Source organism: Mytilus galloprovincialis, chromosome 4 (genome assembly GCF_965363235.1).
Source record: "Mytilus galloprovincialis chromosome 4, xbMytGall1.hap1.1, whole genome shotgun sequence".
NCBI classification, from domain to species: Eukaryota; Metazoa; Mollusca; class Bivalvia; order Mytilida; family Mytilidae; genus Mytilus; species Mytilus galloprovincialis.
The window spans coordinates 14,741,188-14,765,393 of record NC_134841.1 but is presented as its reverse complement, the minus strand read 5'-3'; the positions used below and the strand labels follow the sequence as shown (position 1 = coordinate 14,765,393).

At 34.9% G+C, this 24,206-nt stretch overlaps 1 protein-coding gene across 1 annotated transcript in view; it reads left to right on the top strand.

The window, feature by feature from the left end:
• The first annotated feature begins 18,184 nt into the window (after positions 1–18,184).
• LOC143071433 (sacsin-like) overlaps positions 18,185–24,206 on the top strand; it is a 40,127-nt gene continuing 34,105 nt past the window's right edge. The window contains exons 1-2 of the mRNA XM_076245700.1: positions 18,185–18,318; positions 20,114–20,230. Of these exons, the coding sequence (XP_076101815.1) occupies positions 18,187–18,318; positions 20,114–20,230 (249 nt within the window). The 5' untranslated portion in view covers positions 18,185–18,186. The remainder of the gene's footprint in view (positions 18,319–20,113; positions 20,231–24,206) is intronic.

Here is a 24,206-nt window from a genome sequence, read left to right as displayed (position 1 = left end):
CATATTGTATACCGAACTTTGTCAGTATTTATACCAAATAAAAAAACAAAACGATAATTATAGTTACCTCCCCTAAATATTTTGGCAACATTATTGTGAGCTGTACAAAAATTTCCTCTATGTACAGTACGTGTCGTTTCTTTGGCAAGGAAAGGTAACATTGTAAAAGATAGACAAAAGACCACAAAGGACTAATCAAACTCATAGGTTGAAAACAAACTGACACAGCCATAGCGAAAACGGTAACCGACGAAAAGACAAAAAATAGTCCACACAACACAGAAAACTATAAACGTAGCAACACGTAACCCCAAAAAAACTGGGATGATCTCAAATATTCCGGAAGGGAAGAAAATCCTGCAGTTTTGGCACCGGCGGATTTTTTAAATATTAAAGTAATTGTGCAATAATATTCATTGTTAGACTGCTGATGACTAAGTTATCTTTTAAAGTTGGTTTATAAGAACATCAAGATTATATTTTCCCTGTTTTATGGGCTATTTTCTGTTTTGTCTGTCCGTATTTTCCGTTTGTCCAGAAATGTTTGTAGAATAAAAAATAAAATGTGGTACAATTGCCAATGAGACAGCTCTTCACAAGACACCAAACGACACAGAAATTATCAAGAACAACTATAATAGGCCACCTTACAGTAAAAAAAGTTCATTCGAACTTTTTGACGTAGTTTCACACAAAAATGAGACGAAAGTCAAATATTTTTTTTGTTTGAAGCGAATTGCAGTAACGATACAAACTGTTCAGCGAGTACAGTCAAGTTTGATCATTTGTTTCTAACATACTTTTTCAAGTTTGCCTAAACTTTGACAAACCTTACACTCGCTGCAAATGCGTCTACAGTTTGTCGTTCGTCGTTTGTTAGTTCAAACGATGCATTTCTTTCTTACTTTAACATTAAATCAATTATCTAAACGTGTTCTTGATTGTCATAACTCAAAACATTGTCTAAAATTACTCAAAATTTCAATCCCCTCTAACCAAACGATGCATTTGTTTCTACTTCTGTTACGTTTAACAAACTATAACAAACGGCACACAACGTTTACCAAACTTTGGTTAGAAAGAAATGCACTCGTGATGGATATATGTAAAGTTGTAATTTCACGGTGGGTATGGTTGTCCTGCGAGAGAACGTACTGTGCTGGTGATTTGGTCCTGACGGGTGCTGGTGGGTCCTGATTCTGTGCTGGTGGGTTTGTTTACATTGTATCAGAACGGCAATAAAACGATTGTTTTGTTGCTTAATTTTTCTCTGATGTGTCACAAGTACCATGCAAAGTATATTACAACAATATTATATTGCAAACGTCGTGCAAGTTCGTTTTAAACGGAATTGTCCTGACGCTGTGCTGGTGATAAGAAAAACGGTCCTGGTTCTGTGCTCCTATGTCCTGGTTCTGTGCTTTTATATTTTAGTTAAAAGTGGCATATATTCAAGATCATTGATGCTGTACTGGTATTGACTTATTAGCTGCTGTCTGCTTTCTTGAAATTGACATTGTTGTGAATCTTTTTACTGTTATTATGAGAGAAAAAATACCCCTATTTAAAAAAAAAAAATTTAAACTAACTGTAATCTTATTTATTGGCCTGTTAATGGAACCCTTCTTGCCCCCTTTTAAGATAAGAAAATATATTTACGATTTTCGGGATTACGATCATTTTGCAAGATCACCAAAATACGTTGTAATTTATACAAAACTTATATAAAGTAGATGATGTGGTATGTTTGTTGTCAATGGACAAATTTCCATAAGAAACCAAAGGAAGTATGTGTTAACAACCATACGTCATCGTACGACCTTCAACAATAACCCATAAAATAAAAATGTAAAAGGTTTTGCATAAAAATGGAGAGCAAAAATATAGAACAAAGGACTTTCTGAGCGTTTGAATCCTGTCTTTAGCAGCTTAAAACACATTTGTTTGTGAACAATTGAGTGCTGACTATAAGAATGACAATAGTATTGCGGGTTTGTTTGTTTGGTGTGGTGTTTTTTTGGGGGGTGGGGGGAGGGATGGGGATAAGTTAGAGCGAGGTTACAGTGAAAGCTTGGAATAGTTTCCCGTAAGATTTAAAAGTTGTATTGTATAAGAAAGATGTATCTTATAGCTATTAAGAATCACTTGCTGTAAGATTTCGTGTACGGTTTATGACCCCTCCTGTGGCCTGTCAATTCCAAAATGTGCAAACTGCAATTAGTATCAAAACAGCACAGACAATGAATAATAGAGATATAATTTTGTACATATATCTAGGGGAAACTTCTTGCAAAGCATTATTATTTATAGTTCATTATTGTATTTAGTAGAAAAAGAGAATTTAGTGAAAATAAAATCACTATTTTTGTAGAAAATTCACAGACCTTTGTACAGAGATTTTTTGTTATGTTTAACATGGGATCAACACAATGGTTCATTACCGAGTAAAAAAAATCAAAATGTCTATCTACCTTGCACATTTCAGAAAATTCAGATCAGATAACGAAACTGGTTCCAGCAAGATTTATAAGCAATTTAAGATTGTGACCCTCACAGTTTCCATTAACCACAAATATTCTCGTTACAACGAAACATTTTAAATACAAAAATACGTGTTGCATGCAGCCTTTTGTTTATCTATTAATATATGTATACGGATAAAGTTATGAAAGGCAGCAGGGTCATCAGGGTGAGGAGTCCATGTCATCTGAAATAAATGCTAAGCATAGATCTAGAAAGCGACATATAATCATGACATTAAAAAAAGTCTTCTTTTCGACTTTTTTCGAACAAATTGACACATAAAATGAATTATATAGTATTGTGGAATTTTTAACTTATTTTAGATACTATATAAATAACACATAGCTGAGAGGGTGATAGAGCAGATTGGTACCTCGAGAAAACATTGTCAACCGCGGCGAAGCCAAGGTTGACAATGCCTTTTCGAGGGGTTCCAATCTGCTCTATCACCCTCTCAGCTATGTGTTATTTAATTTATTATACTTAATGTCCTATTATTATTGGCTTTTACAGATTACTTTTATTTCAAAAGTTTTTTTCTATGACGTCACGTTCACAACAACGTTACGGGCATTAGAATAAAACAACAAAAGTCAAGCAAGATGTTTTATTTTATTTATTTTAACAGTCTATAATAAGATGTGAGCCAAAACGTAGAACTTAAGCATTGTATTTAATTCCTTGATTTAAATTCAATTCACTGTTCTTTAAATTATCGATTTCTGATTGGTCTAGACGAGAGGGTAACATTAAAAAAAATTGTCACCCGCTCAGCCATGTGATAGAGTAAATTGACACCCTTGTCTTAGCCAATCAAAATATGGCATTTTAACGTGAAGTATAATAATATATATTGTTATCTGATATTAGACGAAAGATGTTGCCCTTTTATATTATTATGTAATAAAAGTTCAGATCATTTGAAAACACATATTCAACAGCCAAATGGATGAACAAGAGCTAAAATAGGAGTCATAGTTCTGTCGGCAACAATTATCTGGCTAATTTAATTGATTTTGTAACATTTGTTTCAAATATGACCAACTTCTTATCCAAAATCACCAGCACCGTATCAGGACCCACCAGCACAATGACAGGACCCATCAGCACAGTATCAGGACATGAATAAATTGAGAAAATGCTAAATTTTAATAAATTGCAATGTTTTTTCACACAATTGTCTTGTCGTGTAGATTGCGGTATAGAAAGCGGACTCTATGAGCATTTTTGTTTTTATTTTTTCAGTTCGAGATTTTCTGAAAATGAGCATTTTTGTGTTACGCTTACTGAAACAGTTTAGAGGGTCATTTTTTTAATGGTTTACATATGAACCCATAAGAAACGAAATTGAAAAATCTCAACTGTTTTCTTCCATTTTTTATGAGTGAAAACGTCAAAAATCATCATTTTCGTCTTTGTTTACATTTTTTCATTGATCACCAGCACCCGTCAGGACCGAATCACCAGCACAGTACGTTCTCTCGCAGGACAACCATACCCACCGTGAATTTGTTTAAGAAAAAGGTATCCCTCTCCAGGGGATTGAAATTCTAGTTTGGGTCAAATTTTGGGGAAATATGTGACATCTTTGCCCTCTTTTTGCAATATTTTTATGGCAAATACATACAGTTTGTTGCCATACAGTAAAAAGGAAATAGATATCTATAACCATTCAACTACTGGATCTCAAATCAAATAAACAATTCTGATTACATACTTATTTAGATATAGGAAGATGTGGTGTGAGTGCCAATGAAACAACTCTCCATCCAAATAACAATTTTAAAAAAAGTACATATATTTGACAAACAGTACGCTTTTATTTGTAAGAAAGCAAGAAAATGGGGATGGTAAAATTTATGTATAGTGCTATCTATCATCAGTAATATTCCAGTGACAAATCTCATTTTGTGTTGTCATTTCCAATAAAGAGCAATAAAACATATCAGTGTCCACTATGAGGATTTTTTTTTATACGCATTGGGTTCCTCTTTATTAAGTTAGTGCTAGTCTTTCAAACTGCTCACACAGTGGTCGTCGTGTCAGCCACTGCCTCACCTAGATTTCTTGGCGCCTGTTGATGTCTACACCATCTTCTTCCTCTTCTCTGCACTCTACAAGCTCCGCCACAGCTATTAAACTGTCTCTCTGAGCTCTTATAACCTTTCCCACAAATCCAACTGCCTTATTTCTATGTAGATATTTCAAATGTATGATGATTTTACTGAATATAACCAAATAAACTGAAAATTTGTTCATGGGACACCAATAATGCCCCAACTAGCATATACAACATTATTTAGGGTAATGTTGGGACGGACGGACAAGGGTAACACTTAATGCCAACTCCTATCCGAAGCTGCAGGGAATAAAAAAATCGGACGTTTTTATACTAAAAATGTGCATAACCGACCAATTCCCGATTATCCCTACGACCCATATGCGATCAGGTCGATCTGGTCTGCTCGAGATCAGGCTGAGATCGTGAATAGTTGATTTGCTAGTTAGTCTAGCTAGTCGAGTAAAGATCGTGAATTGATCGGAATTATCGAATAAGTATTCATTTTGTTGTCGGGATTGAGTCACTAAGGAGTCACGAATGGTCGAGTTAAGGTCGTGTACAGTCGGATGGCGGTCCGGTAGAAGTCGTAAACAGGCCCGATCAAGAATTTGGTTGATCTGATCGCAGTGTGTACCTACAACTGTAGCTAGCTTAAACGACAGAAATCCGCCATGTTTCTCCTGTTGAGAGGTTCTAACCACGCTTTTTAAAGTGTGTCTGTCATAAATCAGGCGCCTCTATATCAGTACACGCTGTTTTCAACATGTCATACTTATTTTTCGTAAAGTTTTGTTATAAATTACTTTCTGCCTTTAGTTTTCTCGTTTGAATTGTTTCACATGATGTCTTGTTGGTGATTTTTCATAGATGACCATATTGGTTTTTATAAGGACATATGATGACCCATAGTAGTGGTTAAACTTTGTTTATCTGCACGTAATTTGAACTGTGGTTGATATGTAATAGTTGGCTTATTGACAATTGAACCACACCTTATCTATTATATTTATGAGTCACACAATTTAACAGGGAATAATGCATCATATAAACATGTATGCTAATAAACATGTATGAACTATTAGATGAAAGTCCTTTTTAACCCTAAGATGTCACCAAGTTTATACCGAATTAGACTATTTACCGGATTTGTGATAATATAAGCTGCAACACGACGGGTGCCAAATATAGAGCAGGATCTGCTTACCCTACCGGAGCACATGAGATCACCCCCAGTTTTTGAGACAGCAGTCCTTTTGCGCCAATTACTGTTTTTCAGGGGTATATCATGCAGCAAATGTTCTATACTATAACGATATTTCACTATAATACTCTGTCATTTAGCTATATCACTAAGATAACATACTATTTACTTTTCATTGATTATTTAGATAAAGTTCAAAGCACATAACTTATGTAAAACAAATAAAAAGTGACATACCATTGACTGATAAAACAACGAAGCTTCATCTGGTGCAATTTAGATAGTGGACCTGTTGTTTGGTAAAAATTACAACTATTTGCTTTTTTGTTAAAAATATTTTATGAGAGAAAAGTGTAATGATAATATTCATACATAAGATATTCATGTGCATTTACATTCAGTTTATTAAATCTCGTATAACATAACTATATTGTATTGTCTGTATCTCTTACTTGATAGATAAATTGTTTTCACGAATTTTGCAGGAGGGTCTTTCATCAAATTAACTATTTGTTATTGACGTTACGCGCGATGTTCGTACATGTAAGCGTAATATAACGTCGCGAATATTTCGTAACGTTCAAACCAAAACTTCGACTGCAACGTTGGTTTTAAGCATGTGCGACATTCTTGTAAGACTCCGCAAAATCGACAGTGCGTTTTAACTACTTATCGAAAATTGATGAAAAATTAAGAAAAATAACATTTTGAAAAATTATAAAATTCTACCATTATAAGAGCTTTAATAAGCAAACAATTGACGTAAATTTGAGTTGAGTTCGTTTTTACGTCAAAAAATGGCGGTGCGACAACCTTGCAAGCCTTTGAAAAATCGCTCATAAATTTCCATATATCATTTTTCAGGATATTTGTCTTTAAATTCATAAAATTAAGCAAAATAACATCGATGTAGTAAATACAAATACTAACCTTTTTCCTTTTAGATAGATGTTTATGATTCTCAAATCTTGAATACCATTTTTAGCTCACCTGGCCCGAAGGGCCAAGTGAGCTTTTCCCATCACTTTGCGTCCGGCGTCCGTCGTCGTCGTCCGTCGTCGTTAACTTTTACAAAAATCTTCTCCTCTGAAACTACTGGGCCAAATTAAACCAAACTTGGCCACAATCATCATTGGGGTATCTAGTTTAAAAAATGTGTGGCGTGACCCGGCCAACCAACCAAGATGGCCGCCATGGCTAAAAATAGAACATAGGGGTAAAATGCAGTTTTTGGCTTATAACTCAAAAACCAAAGCATTTAGAGCAAATCTGACATGGGGTAAAATTGTTTATCAGGTCAAGATCTATCTGCCCTGAAATTTTCAGATGAATCGGACGACCTGTTGTTGGGTTGCTGCCCCTGAATTGGTAATTTTAAGGAAATTTTGCTGTTTTTGGTTATTATCTTGAATATTATTATAGATAGAGATAAACTGTAAACAGCAATAATGTTCAGCAAAGTAAGATTTACAAATAAGTCAACATGACCGAAAAGGTCAGTTGACCCCTTTAGGAGTTATTGCCCTTTATAGTCAATTTTTAACCATTTTTCGTAAATCTTAGTAATCTTTTACAAAAATCTTCTTCTCTGAAACTACTGGGCCAAATTAAACCATACTTGGTCACAATCACAATTGGGGTATCTAGTTTAAAAAATGTGTGGCGTGACCCGGCCAACCAACCAAGATGGCCACCACAGCTAAAAATAGAACATAGGGGTAAAATTCAGTTTTTGGCTTATAACTCAAAAACCAAAGCATTTAGAGCAAATCTGACGGGGTAAAAATGATTATCAGGTCAAGATCTATCTGCCCTGAAATTTACAGATGAATCGGACAACCTGTTGTTGGGTTGCTGCCCCTGAATTGGTAATTTTAAGGAAATTTTGCTGTTTTTGGTTATTTATCTTGAATATTATTATAGATAGAGATAAACTGTAAACAGCAATTATGTTCAGCAAAGTAAGATTTACAAATAAGTCAACATGACTGAAATGGTCAGTTGACCCCTTTAGGAGTTATTGCCCTTTATAGTCAATTTTTAACCATTTTTTGTAAATCTTAGTAATCTATTACAAAAATCTTCTCCTCTGAAACCACTGTGCCAAATTAAACCAAACTTGGCCACAATCATCATTGGGGTATCTAGTTTAAAAAATGTGTGGCGTGACCCGGTCAACCAACCAAGATGGCCGCCACGGCTAAAAATAGAACATAGGGGTAAAATTCAGTTTTTGGCTTATAACTCAAAAATCAAAGCATTTAGAGCAAATCTGACACAAGTAAAAATGATTATCAGGTCAAGATCTATCTGCCCTGAAATTTTCAGATGAATCGGACGACCTGTTGTTGGGTTGCTGCCCCTGAATTGGTAATTTTAAGGAAATTTTGCTGTTTTTGGTTATTATCTTGAATATTATTATAGATAGAGATAAACTGTAAACAGCAATAATGTTCAGCAAAGTAAGATTTACAAATAAGTCAACATGACTGAAATGGTCAGTTGACCCCTTTAGGAGTTATTGCCCTTTATAGTCAATTTTGAACCATTTTTCGTAAATCTTAGTTATCTTTTACAAAAATCTTCTCCTCTGAAACTACTGGGCCAAGTTCATTACAGATAGAGATAATTGTAAGCAGCAAGAATGTTCAGTAAAGTAAGATTTACAAACACATCACCATCACCAAAACACAATTTTGTCATGAATCCATCTGCGTCCTTTGTTTAATATTCACATAGACCAAGGTGAGCGACACAGGCTCTTTGGAGCCTCTAGTTTATTCTCCCGTGGGACAGAATTACCCTTGTAGTATGGAACACTTTATTTTTTCTATGACGTCATCAAAACGTTATAAAAAAATGCATAAAAAAATGAAGGAACCTTTTTCTTAAATAATGGAAAAAAACGTTTTTCAAAATATTAAATAGTTTAAACGAAAATCACAGTTTAGTGGTTACAATATATGAAATATGTTACGCGAGACAGCCTAAAAATAGCCGTTTTTCAAAACTGAAGCTTGTCGCATACAGCATAAAACATACTTTCAACAAATATTTTTCTTTTTTATTTAAAAAAAACATTTTTGTTCAAAATGCGTACAATAGCAATGAATAAGATATCACAAAATAAAATATTTTGGACTTGCATCATGTCAACTACACCGATTTTCCAATGAGGTACGAACATCGCGGGTAACGTCATTAAAGAGCATAATACATACAGGGTATTCAATTTCATTTAACGACATATTGGTGCAAATATGCAATATACGGACCATGCAATTCAGTTTGTTCTTATTCATTATTTAATCAAATTTACATAAGATGTATGTTTCAATATAATACTTTATTCTGATTGGCTAACTGCACATCACGTGTTATTCCTTCAGCAATAGCATTACTCAATAAAACTTTTTATTCAGTATAGCACGTGGTCCCACAACAACAGGTGAATTAAATAAAAAAAAATGTAAAATTCATGTTTTCATGATCATAGCTAAAAAAATGTAATTATAAGTATTGAATGCTTCTTTTTGTAACTTCATAGGGTTGTCTGAAAGCATTGACCGTGCGCACATTTTTAGAATGAAGCGCTTCCGCGCTTCATACAAAATGTACTTCGGTCAACACTTTTGCACCCCAGTGAAGTTGCAAAAAGAAGCATTCAACTCTTAATTATAACTTTAAAATATACGCGAAGTCAGATACAACATTTTTACATGTATTCTGTTTTTTTTTAAAAATGCAGAAATGAAAAGGCACTAAGGGAACAACAATTAACTTTAGGAGTTTGGGTTATGGTTTTTTCCTAAAATATATTCTGATCCCCAATTTGATGGCAAAAAAAAATAATTCTGAATCCCGATTTTCCCGTTTTAAATAATAGCGACGTAAAACAAAAAAATAAATTTGCTGACTGAAACAAAACAAAAAACATACGTTGCATTAGGTGTTCCCTGATTGTAGTGTTCAAAACACCAAGGGTCGATATTTTTTTTTATTATTGTTTAAAACATTGTTGTGACGTCATTCTATTGTTGTACCTGTTCTTTATTTCAGTGATTGGACTATCATTTACCTGTAAGAAACCATTATGTTACCTTTAGCTGTCCAATATTTTTAAGAATAGCCCTCTTGTTCCTTAAAAATATTGGACAGCTGAAGGTGGTATAACTGATTCTTACAGGTAAATGATAGTTCAATCACTGAAAAAAATCAATTCCGCCAACTATTTTTATGCTGAATGTGAAAAGAAAAAATGCAACCAAATAACAAATGACAATTACGAAAAAAGATTTATTAAAGTCACCATCAAAAACAATGGTTTTGCCATTCGTCAAAACAGTTTCCTTGGAAAAAATCACTTTCAAATTGATTAACACTACCAAAAGATTTATTATCGTCCATCTTTGGTATCAAAATTGATCACTGGTGTTGCTCTTATTCTTCCTAACATCATTTTCATCTACAATTTAAAAAATCAATGAAGTAATGTTTATAACGTTTGATAGACCACCCCACTATACAAGGAACAAAAACAACATAAAATGCACGCTGTGTAAAAGTGCAAATCTAGAACTTGCTTCATGAACTACGGGACTACAATAGTTGTTATAATTTTCTGGTTTCTGCGTTGATTTACAAGTTCAGTTTTGAGTCTGATATTATTGCTTGAATATGATTTGAGTATAATGCGACATTTCGCTTATGAACGACGATGAATATGAGAACTTGATTAGAATAAAGGAAACGTTACTGCATATATGCTACAGCCGATTTCATTGAGTGTGTAGGCAAAAGTAGTATCTTTAGTTAGCTTGCTTGTTGGCTGAACCGTGAAGTCCAACATACAGATAAATTGGTTATTTGTCAGACTAGTCTACTTTTAAAGGAGGGTAGTTTACCTAACCTAATAATGCCCTCACGGTTCAGCTAACAAGCAAGCTAATCAAAGATATTACCTTTCAGGCTTTGCCTACACACTCAATGAAATCGGCTGTAATCAAATCAACCGTGTGTTCGATTTGCACTTTTTCGTAGTGATCGTTGTGTGTAAGAAAGAGGTTTTCAGTTTTTGCAAAAGAAAACCGAGAGACAAAATTGTGTTCCTCTAATATTAAAAGGAAAGAAGAAAAAAATACCACAAGGGACATTAATACACAAATAAACGGGAAAAAAGAGGTGACACGACCTTCCAGAAAAATAATAGATAATAATTGGGGATTATCAGGTGGAACCGTTTGGGTAAACAATAAGGTACTACATCAAACGTTGAATGTAGGATAAAAAAAACTTAATTCATAAAGTTTTTTCACTGACCCCCTACCCCCTCTTCTTAGCTTAATTTGGGGACAATTGATGGACCAATAAGGATATATATATATATATCAAATCAATATCAATTAAACAAAACGTGAAGCAATTTTGACCTCCAATATTTGAATTCAGGTTTTTTGTTATCATTCATTGATTTTTTATGTCGTCCCTAAGATTCTCATGAAAATCCCGATGAACAACAACAGAATGTAAAACGATTGCACATTGTTATCTTTTATTCTTATAAATCATATATTTGAAACAAAATCGACTGCGGTGCTCTACTATGGTTCAACGCGAACCTGTCTTCACATGTGTTTTTCTCTACTTTTTTTCCTAGTAAACAGGTAAAAAATAAAACCCGAGAAGAAACAAGAAACTAATAGGAGAGGACTACATTTTGAAATATAATATACATAAAACTTGCCTTTATCAGCTGCTAAAATATCTATCCTCTTTGATTGAACACTTTAATCGAATATGTCTGAATACACGTTTGATGTAAATCCAAATTTTGAATCAGCACAATCACTAATCAACGCTTTCTCCGTTTTTTTTTTTTTGCATTAGGAATATACTTTCAACGTCTTTCTCCATTTCAAAAACACAAAACGCATGTAAAGGTATTCTTGCAGAATAATTAGAGTAGTCCTTTCGCACGCAAAAATCCTGATACACATACCCTGAGTCTTAATCTACATGCAACAATACATGTGTACAATGTTTACCTTCAGCTGTACTTTCTTTTTTTGTATTGTTTAAGTTGAGCTACTGTTAAAAAGGGGCAACATGTAGGATAAATTTTAATGTAAAGAAAGTTTATTCACAAAATAATTTTCACACTTGATGAAAATAAATCTTTTTTATTTGATTGCTTTTTTTCACCTTTTTGACGTGTTAAACAATGTTTTAAGTAAGATATAAGCCTCTAACAGTCCATTCTGAAAAATATTGAACAGGTCTTCGGCCTGCGGCCTCAGACCTGTCCAATATTTTACAGAATGGACTGTTATCGGCTTATATCCTTTACTGATTTGGTAAACGTAAGCCTCGGTCACCTTACCGGATAGCACAAACGGATGCTCAACGGATGAAAATAAAAGTTGTCCGTTGATAAATTGTTATCCGTTGGGAGTCTGTTGTGTTGATGTGCTGACCGAATAAATCGGATGCGTATGCATGATATGCAACGTACTAGAAACGGAAACGTACCGGACAGAACGGATGTAGAACGTACATCCAACGGACGAGTACCGCATAAAACGGACACATAACGGAAGCGTACCGGATAAAACGGATAAACAAGACTTACAGAAAATTTGAAGGCGACAATTATAATACACGTAAATTGCATAAATATTTAAAAAGTTTCTGTGTAAAGCCTCGGACACACCTTACCGGATAACACGAACGGACGCCTAACGGATGAAAATAAAAGTTGTCCGTTGACAAAATTGTTATCCTTTGGGAGTCCGTTGATGTACTGACCAACTTAAAAGGACGCCTAACGAGTGCATAACGTACATGCAACGGATATGCAACGGACGAGAAACGGAGGCGTACCGGACAGGATGGATGTCGAACGTACATCCAACGGACGAGTACCGCATAAAACGGACACCTAACGGAAGTGTACCGGATAAAACGGATAAACAAGATATACGAAAAAATTAAAGGCGACAATAATAATACATGTAAATCGCATTAATATTGAAAATGTTCTGTGTAACTGGTTTTGGTTTGTTCTCCAAAATGCCGCTAAAGGGCAGTGTCTGACCTGAATAACAGCTGCTTGATTGTGAAGATGCACCCTTATTTTAAGATCGATTATAAATAATAAGAATTCATGAACCTTAAGAAATCTAATGGGCATTTCTGACGAGAAATTATTAATTGCCATTTATCCGTTTTAGATCCGTTCATCATCCGTTTTATCCGTTATACGTCCGGTAGATGTCCGTTTAACATTCGTTAAACATCCGTTTTATCCTTTAGACGTCCGTTAGACGTCCGTTGGTGACTTTTCTGCCAGACCTCCAACGGATGTACATGTATAACGGACACGTAACGGATACAAAACGGAAACGAAACGGACGAGTACAGTACAAAATGGACGCCTAACGGACGTCTAACGGACGTCCAACGGACATTTTATCCGTTGGACGTCCGTTCAAAGTTTTGAACATGCTCAAAATTTTCCACCGGACAGAACGGACGTCGACGGATAAAACGTACGCTTAACGGACATGCAAAGGATATGGACGGACGCCTAATGGATAAGAACGGACGTCTAACGGATATGAAAGGATTGAAAAAAAGTTATCCGTTTCAGTTTGGCGCTCGTTCGAGCTATCCGGTAAGGTGTGACCGCCGCTTAATTGGTATTGGTTTGTTTTTCAAAATGTCACCAAAGGGTAGTTTCTAGCCTGCTTGATAGTGAAGACATGCACTTACTTTAAGATCAATATGAAAAATTAGAATTCATGACACTCAAGAAATCTGACATACCAATAATTGTTATTTCTGACGCGAAATTTTCAATAGGCATTTATCTGTTTCAGATTCGTTTATCATCCGTTATACGTCCGAAAGAAGTACGTTTTCACATTCGTTTGACATCCGTTTTATCCGTTAAACGTCCATTTATTAGACGTCCGTTGGCCAATTTTCTCTACCAGACCTCCAACGGACAAGTGACGGATACAAAACGGAAACGAAACGGACGAGTACCGTACAAAACGGACGTCTAACGGACGTTCAATGGACATTTAATCCGTTGGACGTCCGTTCAAAGTTTTGAACATGCTCAAAATTTTCCAACGGACAGAACGGACGTCGACGGATAAAACGTACGCTTAACGGACATGAAACGGATATGGACGGATGTCTAACGGATAAGAACAGAGTCTAACGGACATGAACGGATTAAAAAAAAAGTTATCCGTTAGGCGTCTGTTCGAGCTATCCGATCATCTTGTATATCCTCGTCTCATGGGTTTTCGATCTATCAAAAATCCATTGTAATCACTATTCCAATTGGAAAAACGTGCATAGTACGAATTCATATGACGTACGAAACCATATGATCTGACCATAATATGTGTTTTATTTCAGAGACAATTGTTTGTGCAATATCAAATAACTTTAAATACGTTCAGTGGCGGCCTGGCGGTTAATTAATGTGTTTGTTGTAAGATAACATTCTAAAGCTAGTTTTATGGTTGAAAATCAATTCAATCTTTTAATAATAATGACTGTATGTAATATTATGTTAACGAATTAAATGATGTACTGACTGTACTGCACAAGGTCAATCGGTCCACACTAGTAATATAATACCTTTTAATGCACCATTTTGTGATTATGACTAACCATATTCGGATATTATATTAATGACCCAATTACAATACATACTATATACTGCATTAATCAGTTTCTGAAGAGGAGTTAAAGATCGTTAAAGGTACACGTGTACGTTATTAATGGTGAGTTTGCATCTATTAATTGTAACGGTTGTATGAAACACGAAAAAATACATGTAGGAATGTTATATAAACAGAAGATAAGTTGCACGAAAACAACCTGAAATCTAGGATTGAAATTATTAGGTCTTTCCACCTTTCCGTGGAAAGACCTATTGAATTTGTTCTGATTATTATTATTATTATTTTTTTTTTTTTTCTTCCGCCTAATTTTTTTTCTTGCGTATTATTGATGTTTCAAAAGATGTCGCTTAGATATTTGGAATATGGTATCGTATAGTTTATACGCTTTAAAAATTTACAACTGTGTAACAAAATACTTTAAGTTGTAAGAGTTATCTCCCCAAACACTGTTTTTCTTGTGGCCACTACTCCTTCGCAACCGTTAAAGATTACGACAAATTTATTTTACTAAATTGCTCGTTACATCTTCAGGATTAGAATATTCATTTGGACCGAAGCTTTACGGAGACTCCATATGAGAGTTATTCCCCCTTTTCCCTTAAATTAAGTGATATGCATTTCTAAATGGTAAACCATAAGTGATAAAGACATAGGGTCTTTAGATTTGGGTCCTTGGTCGAAAATAATAAAAATGAGGTCAAGGTCAAAGTTCAAGGTCATATTCTAAATTTTGATTTTGGCTTATTTTCATTTATTTTCAAATACCTTATGACATATCGACAAATAATTTTTCATAAATTGTTAGTTGCGACATGTCCTTACTTGTATATTTTGATTGAAAGGGTGCGCAGACAATAAATAGGAGTTTTTGCCCATCTTACATTTAGAATTACGCGTAAAGTGATATTACTAATAAACCAAACATATTAAAGACCTTGGGTCTTTTGATTTAAGGTCCTTGGTTTGTGAACTTGAAATTGAGGTCAAGGTCATAGGTTAATATGACGTTCTAGATTTTGACCTTTGCTTTAAATTCATATAAATACATCATACAGCCATAGGAACTAACATTTTAAACTGATTTTTAATATTTCAATATCAAAAAAGATCTTTTCTAGTGGAAAGACCTACAATTGTTCTCTGAACAATTGGTTTTTAATTATATAATAATCTACTTTCACTTTCGTTTTTTTTTAACAAGTTTCTTGAAAATTACATGCGGGAAGTTTCAGTTGCAGTGACACGTGACATATTTAGTTGTTGACCCCGGGTTGTCGACACTACGAATAATGATAACTGTCCGTGGTGGTTTTTTTTTGGACTAACTGACATTTTCTGAGGATAAAATAAATGTAAGGTATGTTTATATGAATCAGTGTTGATATAGTTATTCAATATTCTTGACTGAATAAAACATAAAACTAACATCATTATAATTATAACAGCTTGAAATCTTTGTGATATAGTCTCTAATAATACTGCCAAAGCATGTCGGATGTACAAAATGATCCAAAATAAAAACAAGAAAACTACAATGCATACATGTATAGAATCGTTATCCGAAAATCCTATTCATGTACAGAATGGGAACCAAAAAATGTTCAGTGCATGTATAGAATTGACCCCCGGTCCCCCCCCCCCCCCCCCCCACAAAAAAAAAATAATCAGGATTTAAATCTTTAAAAAAATTGTTTCACGTCTCGTTACTCGTTAGTTACAATGTATACATTGATTAACGTTGGTTTGCCTGTTTGAATGGGTTTTACACTAGTCATGTTTAGGGTCCTTTATAGTTTGCTGTTCGATGTGAGGCAAGGCTCCGTGTTGACGACCGTACGTTGACCTACAATGTATAATGGTTTACTTTTACAAATTGTGACTTGAATAAAGAGTTTTCTGATTGGCACTCACACATCTTCCTATATCTATGTAAAGAATCGAAACTAGAAAATTTCAATTCATGTACAAAATTTAAACAAGAAAATCCCAATGTATGAATAGAACCGAAAAAAAAAAAATCCAAAGTATTAATTTAAATAGCATCTTAGTCCAAGATTACTCTGACGTCTAGAGCTGGAGGAATCTCGAACTAATAGAATGGAAACCAGAAAATTCAAAATACATGTTTTTTTCCAGCATTATTTAGATAATTTATGCAAGTGACATTTTAAAACTGAATGGCAAATGTCTGTTTTCAGCAGTGTTTTTTTAGGAATAATTCCCAGGTTTCAGTCCGAATAATGTCGATGCCTTAGACTATTTAATTGATGATGATAAATACCCTTATTAATAGGTTTCCTAATTATCTAGACTACTACAAGTATACCTATATAGTTAGCTAGACTAAGTAATTGTGTTTTGAATAAAGGTGTTCTACTTCAGTTTTAAGTATTTGTTAGTGAGCCTATTCTATAACAATTGCGTAAATTCTGCTATTTCAACTGTCAAAAGAAATCTTGAAAAAAAAGTTGTCATATATGCATGAATGGCTGGTATGGTTAGCTTGGTGTGTACAGTATTTATGTTTAGTCTCCTTTTTATGTAAAATGTATAATGAATACAAGTAGTAAAATACTAGTAGTTGATTGAAAATTATGCACTGGCACTGTTATACCTATTGAAAAGGAGTTGATGGCAAACATGAAAACAAAACTTAAATATGACACAATATAGAGATATCGAAGTTCATAATTTGTTATTCCTCGTTAAACTTTGTGGTCTGATAACTATAACATACACCATAGGATGAACTAAATTTCACTCGAAAGCAAAGCTTTCTCGTGAAATTTAGCTCCTCCCATGGAGAATCTACACATATCGAACACTTTTTGATTTGGTAACTATAACACAGCCAATGTGATAATAATTATGACAATGTTAAATCAAAAGCCTTCCTCTATGCCAGTCTTGATTTGATTTGATTTTTGGTGTTTTAATGCCACTTTAAGCACCGCATTTAGGCTACTTCCATCTTCGCTAGCGAAGATGGGCTATTTCGTGGCGGCCAGTTTTTAATGGTGGAGGAAGCTGGAGTGTCCGTAGAAAACCAACGACCTTCGATCCTAGTCAATTAAGATTTGAGTCGAGTGCAACCTAAATGTTGACTGGCTAATGATTACAGTAGTAATTACTTAGACCACTCGGCCACCGGGACCCCTGACCAGTCTTGACAGAATAAGAATAGAAGTAAGATTCAAAGTGGACGCGTTTTTCAAACCCTAATTAAAGAGGGACAAAAGATACCAGACTAAAAAAGTAAACTGACAATGCCATGGCTAAAAAAGACAAACAGAAACATAATACTAGATATAGGAAGATGTGGTGTGAGTGCCAATGAGACAACTCTAGTACACAAGACACAAAAAAAGAAAACTAAAAACTAAGCAACACGAACCCCCCAAAAAATTGAGGGTGCTCCGGTAGGGTAAGCAGATCATGTTATTACAAACCCGGTTACATTCTAATTCGGTAGGTCACATTCGTGGTGAAAACGGAAGTGAATTGTAGTTACGACACAAGTTGCATGTTCGATATCAAAGCTCCCTTTAACATATACGGAAACTTAATATTCAAAAAAATATTAGTAACTTTATTCGTAATATTCAGCAGTTTTATTGGGGTTTCAAAAGAGCAAGGCAAGAATGAAAGCGGTGATAGACCAATATCCTTAAAATAATTTAATTTTTTATTTTACAGAAATGGCGTCGAGTGAGGACAGTGGTGAGTCTTCTGAAGATGGTCCCGAATACAACCCAATCTTTCAACCACCGCTGATCGATCAGCTGAAGAAAATCCTAGACGAGTACCCGGATGATGGGCAAATTATTAAGGTAAATAATTAGGGCTTATCAATTACTACCAGGGAGGGCTTCAGTGTTAGAAAGCATTTTTCTGTTTTTTTTTTAAATAATATCTCCCCTTCTGAGTGAATAGATAAAGTTCACTCTTTTGAGGTTTCAGATAAAATATGATCCCCTTTTCACACTTATTTCCGACCTGAACGGAGTGTGAAACTTGGATGAATAAGTAATAAAAAAATGCGAAATTTCAACAAAACTGCATAGATAAAAGAATCAAATTAGTGCTAAAATGTATAACAGTTTCTTCAATTAACAATCCAAACTTTTAGAAAAATCATGTTCTCAGTTCCGTAAACTGTTCAAACGTTATTTGAAATATTCTGTCAAAGTCCCACATTCATTAAATGACACCTATTACTGCTCAAATTGCCAAAATATTCACAAGTATTTCCACTTTTAGCACGATCAAGTAATGAATAGTTTTGTAACTTATTTCAATCTCCTCTTCTTCTCCCCCATAGACGCCCCCTTTTTTCGCGGGAAAAATTGGTTGATTATATAGGAAACCACTGAAACACAACTGGAGCAGCCCCCCTTATTTACTGTCAAAGCCTCCTTAGAAAAAGTTCTGGTTACGCTACTGTAATATTCCCGGTAAGGGTCAAACAATTGACTCGGGCGCATCTCAAACAGACAGAAGGCCATTCCTCTGGCCAAAAGTACAAGACCAGGAAAACTGGATGGTATTTACATTAAAATATGCTTATATTACAACTGTATACACTGGGTATCCTGCTGTCGATTTAACATGTGGCTGGGTCCAGGAGATGGTGTTCACTCTGGCCCTGAGGTCCTCTAGTGATCCGGACTCCACTACAGATTCTGGGAGTTTATTTTACTCTGTAGTTGTTCTTGGGAAGAATGAGTGGTAGTATACGTCCCTCTTCACTCTTGTTTGTCTTAATTTGTGGTGACCCTTAGTCCTACTGTCACCTGATGCATAGTAAGTGGCTAGATCAATGACAATCATCTGGTTTTGAGTCGTGTAATACAGCACAAGACTCTGTTTCCATTGTCTGTGCTGCTGTGATTCCCATTGAAGTGGGTCCAGAAGCTTTCTGAAACATCCTGGAGAGTTGTCCTGGTAGCAACTGTGCACAAAGAGAGCTGCTAGTCTCTACCTGCTATATGTCACGTATGATAGTAACTTGGTGAGGATCCCATACCGGGGAAGCATATTCCAGGGTTGGTCTTAGTTATTAACGTGGAATAAGCTGTAGCTTTTGTTGCTGAAGTACACCTACCTAAGTTTCCCCTTAATAATCCAAGAGTCATGGAGACTTTCGCTGTGGTCTGGTTGTCTTGTTGTGATTTGAATTTGCAGATGGTGAGCCCAAAATATTTCACGATGTCTATTGTTTCTAACCTGTGTTCATGAAGTGAGTATTACATTTGGTGCTGTTAACGTCGTCCAGACCCGGATTACTACATACATTTGTCTGGGTGGAAACATATTTGCCACTGCCTCTCCAATTCTTCCAGCGTAACTCCGTTCTGGATTTTTTTTTATTGGACTCAATGTTGGATATGGGCTTGGACCTTTATCTGGCATGTTGTTAAGATCTTCCTGTGAGTAAACTGAGTGGAATTGGTTGTTAAGAATAGCGGCTTTTGTTGATATGTCACTCTGGAGGTATCCATCTTTGTTTTTCAGAGTTATGCATGAAGATTCTTGTTTCCAACTCTTTATGTACGACCAAAATCGTTGTGGGTTCTTGTGTCAGTCTTCACTATGTCACATCGATTATTGTTTTTCCGTTTTTAGGAAATCATTCAGAACGCTGAGGATGCTGAGGCGTCTCAGATGAAAATTCTGTTCGATGAAAGGTCGGTGAACAGTGGAGATGGAACTCAGGAAAAGAAGTTCAAAAAATATTTCAAGGTAAATACTATATTCATTCAATCTTTAGCTCATCACTTAGAGTCACTCGTCCGTCGGCGTCTGCCATCGTCCAACGTCGTTAACTTTTACAAAAAATCTTCTCCTCTGAAACTACTTGGCCAAATTAAACCAAACTTGGCCACAATCATCATTGGGGTATTTAGTTTTAAAATGTGTCCTGTAATGTAACCCGGTCAACCAACCACGATGGCCGCTATGGCTAAAAATAGAACATAAGGGTAAAATGTAGATTTTGGCTTATATCTCTGAAACCAAAGCATTTAGAGCAAATATGACATGGGTATTATTGTTAACCAGGTCAAGATCTATCTGCCCTGAAATTTTCAGATGAATCGGAGAACCCATTGTTGGGTTTCGGCTCCAAATTGGTACTTTTAAGGAAAATTTGCCGTTTTTGGTTATTATCTTGAATATTATTATAGATAGAGATAAACTGTAAACATCAATAATGTTCAGCAAAGTAAGATCTACAAATAAGTCAACATTACCAAAATGGTCAGTTGACCCCTTAATGAATAATTGTCCTTTATAGTCAATTTTTGATAAATTTTTGTATTCTTTTATAAAAATCTTCTCCTCTGAAGCTACGAAGACAAAATTAACCAAACTTGTCCACTATCATCATTAGAGTATCTTGTTTATAAAATGTGTCCGATGACCCCGCCTGTGAACCAAGATGGCCGACATGGCTAAAAATAGTACATATTGTTTTCCTTTCAGTAATTGAACGCACCTAGTTCATGCGTAACATATATCTAGCTATAAATACAGAATCAATGAGGTCGATTTATTTACCTTCAAGTAATGATTAATAAGTGGTGTTTCTTCGCTTATTTTGACAAAATTGAACCAAACTGACTGCTTAAAGCGAGTAATCATTACTATTTTTCTTAAATAATCTAAATAAAGGCAACAGTAGTATACCGCAGTTCAAAACTCATAAATCCATGGACAAAAAACAAAATCGGGGTAACAAACCAAAACCGAGCGAAACGCATTAAATGTAAGAGGAGAACAACGACACAACACCGAAACGCAACACACACAGAAACGGACCAAGCATCAGACAAAACACCACGAGAATAACAAATATAACATGATAATGACAACTAATAATTGAACAAAAAATAATTTATTTTTTATTTTTTTAATATATCGTGGCTAATGCTTTAAGGGCTTTCCGTTTAGACTTAAATTGCTAAAGCGTTTAGTGTATTTACAAATGAACATTTTACAGGGTCCAGCGCTGTGTGTATATAACAATGCCAACTTTACAGAAGAGGATTGGAAAGGAATACAGATGATTAATAGCAGTGTTAAAGAGTTTGATCCTGTAAAAATTGGGCGGTTTGGACTGGGATTCAAGTCGGTCTTTCACATAACAGGTTAGAATAGAATAATTCTTTTCAATTTAATCTCTATTGAGTGTTCAAAATAACAAGTGAGAAAAACACGGTTTCTTTCAATTTGAACTTTATTGAGAGTTCTATATAACAGGAAAGAAAAGATAAGTCCTTTTTATTGTACAAAATCAGTGGCACTTTATAATCCAGGTATGGATATAAAGGGATTTATAAAGGTTTTTTATTTTGCAGAAAGTGGAATTTTCGTGAAATCTCCTGACTACAATTTAAATTTCCGAATCATATAACACATGCAAACCTCATGTTATAAATTAGTTATTCTCAATATCGTATCAAATTGTGTGCAGAGCAGTGATTTTAAATCTATATTCATACATCGGATGATATAATGTATTATTAAATTCCATTTATGATTTATTTGATTTTTGGTATATTTGTTGTTTCTTTTGTTTTGTGAATGAATTCTGTAGTAAGGTTGATTTTTCAATATTGACTCGTCAGAGTTCAGTAGGACTAAGAATATTGTATATTTACACACTACCTTACGGGTACCAGGTATTATTGCATTATGATTGCATAAATCCATCTATGATCCCGTTTTGGAAGGTTTAGTTATTGCTTTTTTTAAACCTTTTCATTGCTTTCTGTCAATGTGGAATCCATTAAAAAAAAGTCGAAAGATACCAGAGGAACAGTCAACCTTATAAAACGAAAACCAACTGGCAATGCCAAGGCTAAAAATGAAAAAGACAAACATACAAATAATAGTACACATGACACAACATAGAAAACTAAACAACCAACACGAACCCCACCAAAAACAACATCTAAAATTGCCCTCACCATACGTCGATCATGATTGTCTGCACAAGTAAATAAACTCATCATAGATACCAGGACTAAACTTTGTATATACGCCAGACGGGCGTTACGTCTACAAAAAACTCATCAGTGACGCTCGAATCCAAAAAAGTTCAAAAAGGCCAAATAAAGTACGAAGTTGAAGAGCATTGAGGACCAAAGTTCCTAAAAGTTTCCCAACTGCATTTAACGAAGTTTTTCTGTTTATCTAACAAACAGAAGCTGTTATTAGCAACCTATAGTATTGAATGTACACCTGTTAAAGTGTCTATATTTTGGTGTAATAGAGTGGGATGTTATGTCCTTATGATACGCTCTTGAGAATCTTGACCGTTTGTACTATTATAAAACCAGCTGGCCTATTGTCGAGGTATAAAGTTTGTGTAGAAAATTTTTGTGTCCTTTTTTGTTCTTGATAATTAAGTAGGTAACTGTTAAAAAAAGTTGTCAGAAGCTGTCAGTAACTTTGATTATACTCATATGTAAAATATATTTCAGATTATCCTATGATAATAAGTGGCAACAGAATGCTAGTGCTTGACCCTCATAAAAGTGCTGATAGTGTCTGCATCAATATGAAACTGAACAAACTCCATAAATATAAAAAGTGTCTTGATGTTTCTCACTGTTTAAATGCCTTAGATGGGTTGTTTGAGTTCTCCCAAGGAACACTAGATTCTGGGGATTTTGATGGCACACTATTCCGTTTTCCTCTTAGGGAGCAGAAAACCAACTTGTCAGATAATGTGTATGACAAAGAGAAGATATTAGATCTCTTCAATGCTTTTCAAGCAGAGGCATCCGTGGAACTGTTATTCCTGAAATGTCTTGAGAAAATAGAGCTATTTATGGGTGATACATCTGGATTAAATGTTTCAGACAGACCCCATTTTACTGTGAAAATTGCAGATAGCTGTCTGGATGAAGTACGCGAAAGAAGGTCTGAATTACACAGTCACATGAAAAAAGTTGGTCGTGATATTACAGTGAAAACGTTTTCCACAAAGTTTGAATTGAAAGTCGAAACCCAAACCGGTTCTGTAGACTCATTAGAACATAGCTGGTTCGTTTTACATTGCTTAAAAGGTGGAAATCTGTCAGAAGAATTAGTAAAACTTTCACAGGACGAATCATTGTCATACAGTCCATATGTCAGCATAGCCATGCCAGTAACAAATGACCCCGAGTTCAAAGGTCATGTTTTCTGTCTGATGCCATTACCCCTACAAAATGAAAGCTTGACTGGATATCCGGTTCACGTGAACGGATATTTTGCATTGAGTCAAAATAGAAGGCATGTTAAATGGCCTTCTGCTGATCAAATTTTGCTGAAGGGACACAGAGACAAGTCGAATAGGTGGAACGAATGTTTACTAAAAGAAGTCCTAGTAGATGTATATGATAAAGTTATCCAAGATCTGATACAAACATGCAAAGACAATGGAAATTCTATTGAGCGACTGAACCTGGTGTACAAATCAATTCCTGATCATAGACTAATAACTAGTCACTGGAATCTGATTGCAGATCCTTTGTTTGATGCACTTATTAGGACACCATTTCTATTCTCTGATAGTTGTGGCGGGAAGTGGATTCGTCCGGAAGAAGCTGTCTTTAAGATATTTTGCAGTGATGTTTCCAGTGGTGAGTATAGTTTGAATGGTTAGAATATATTCGTCTTAAAAAAATGAAGAAGATGATTAATGGAATGATAACAAGGTGTCGGATCC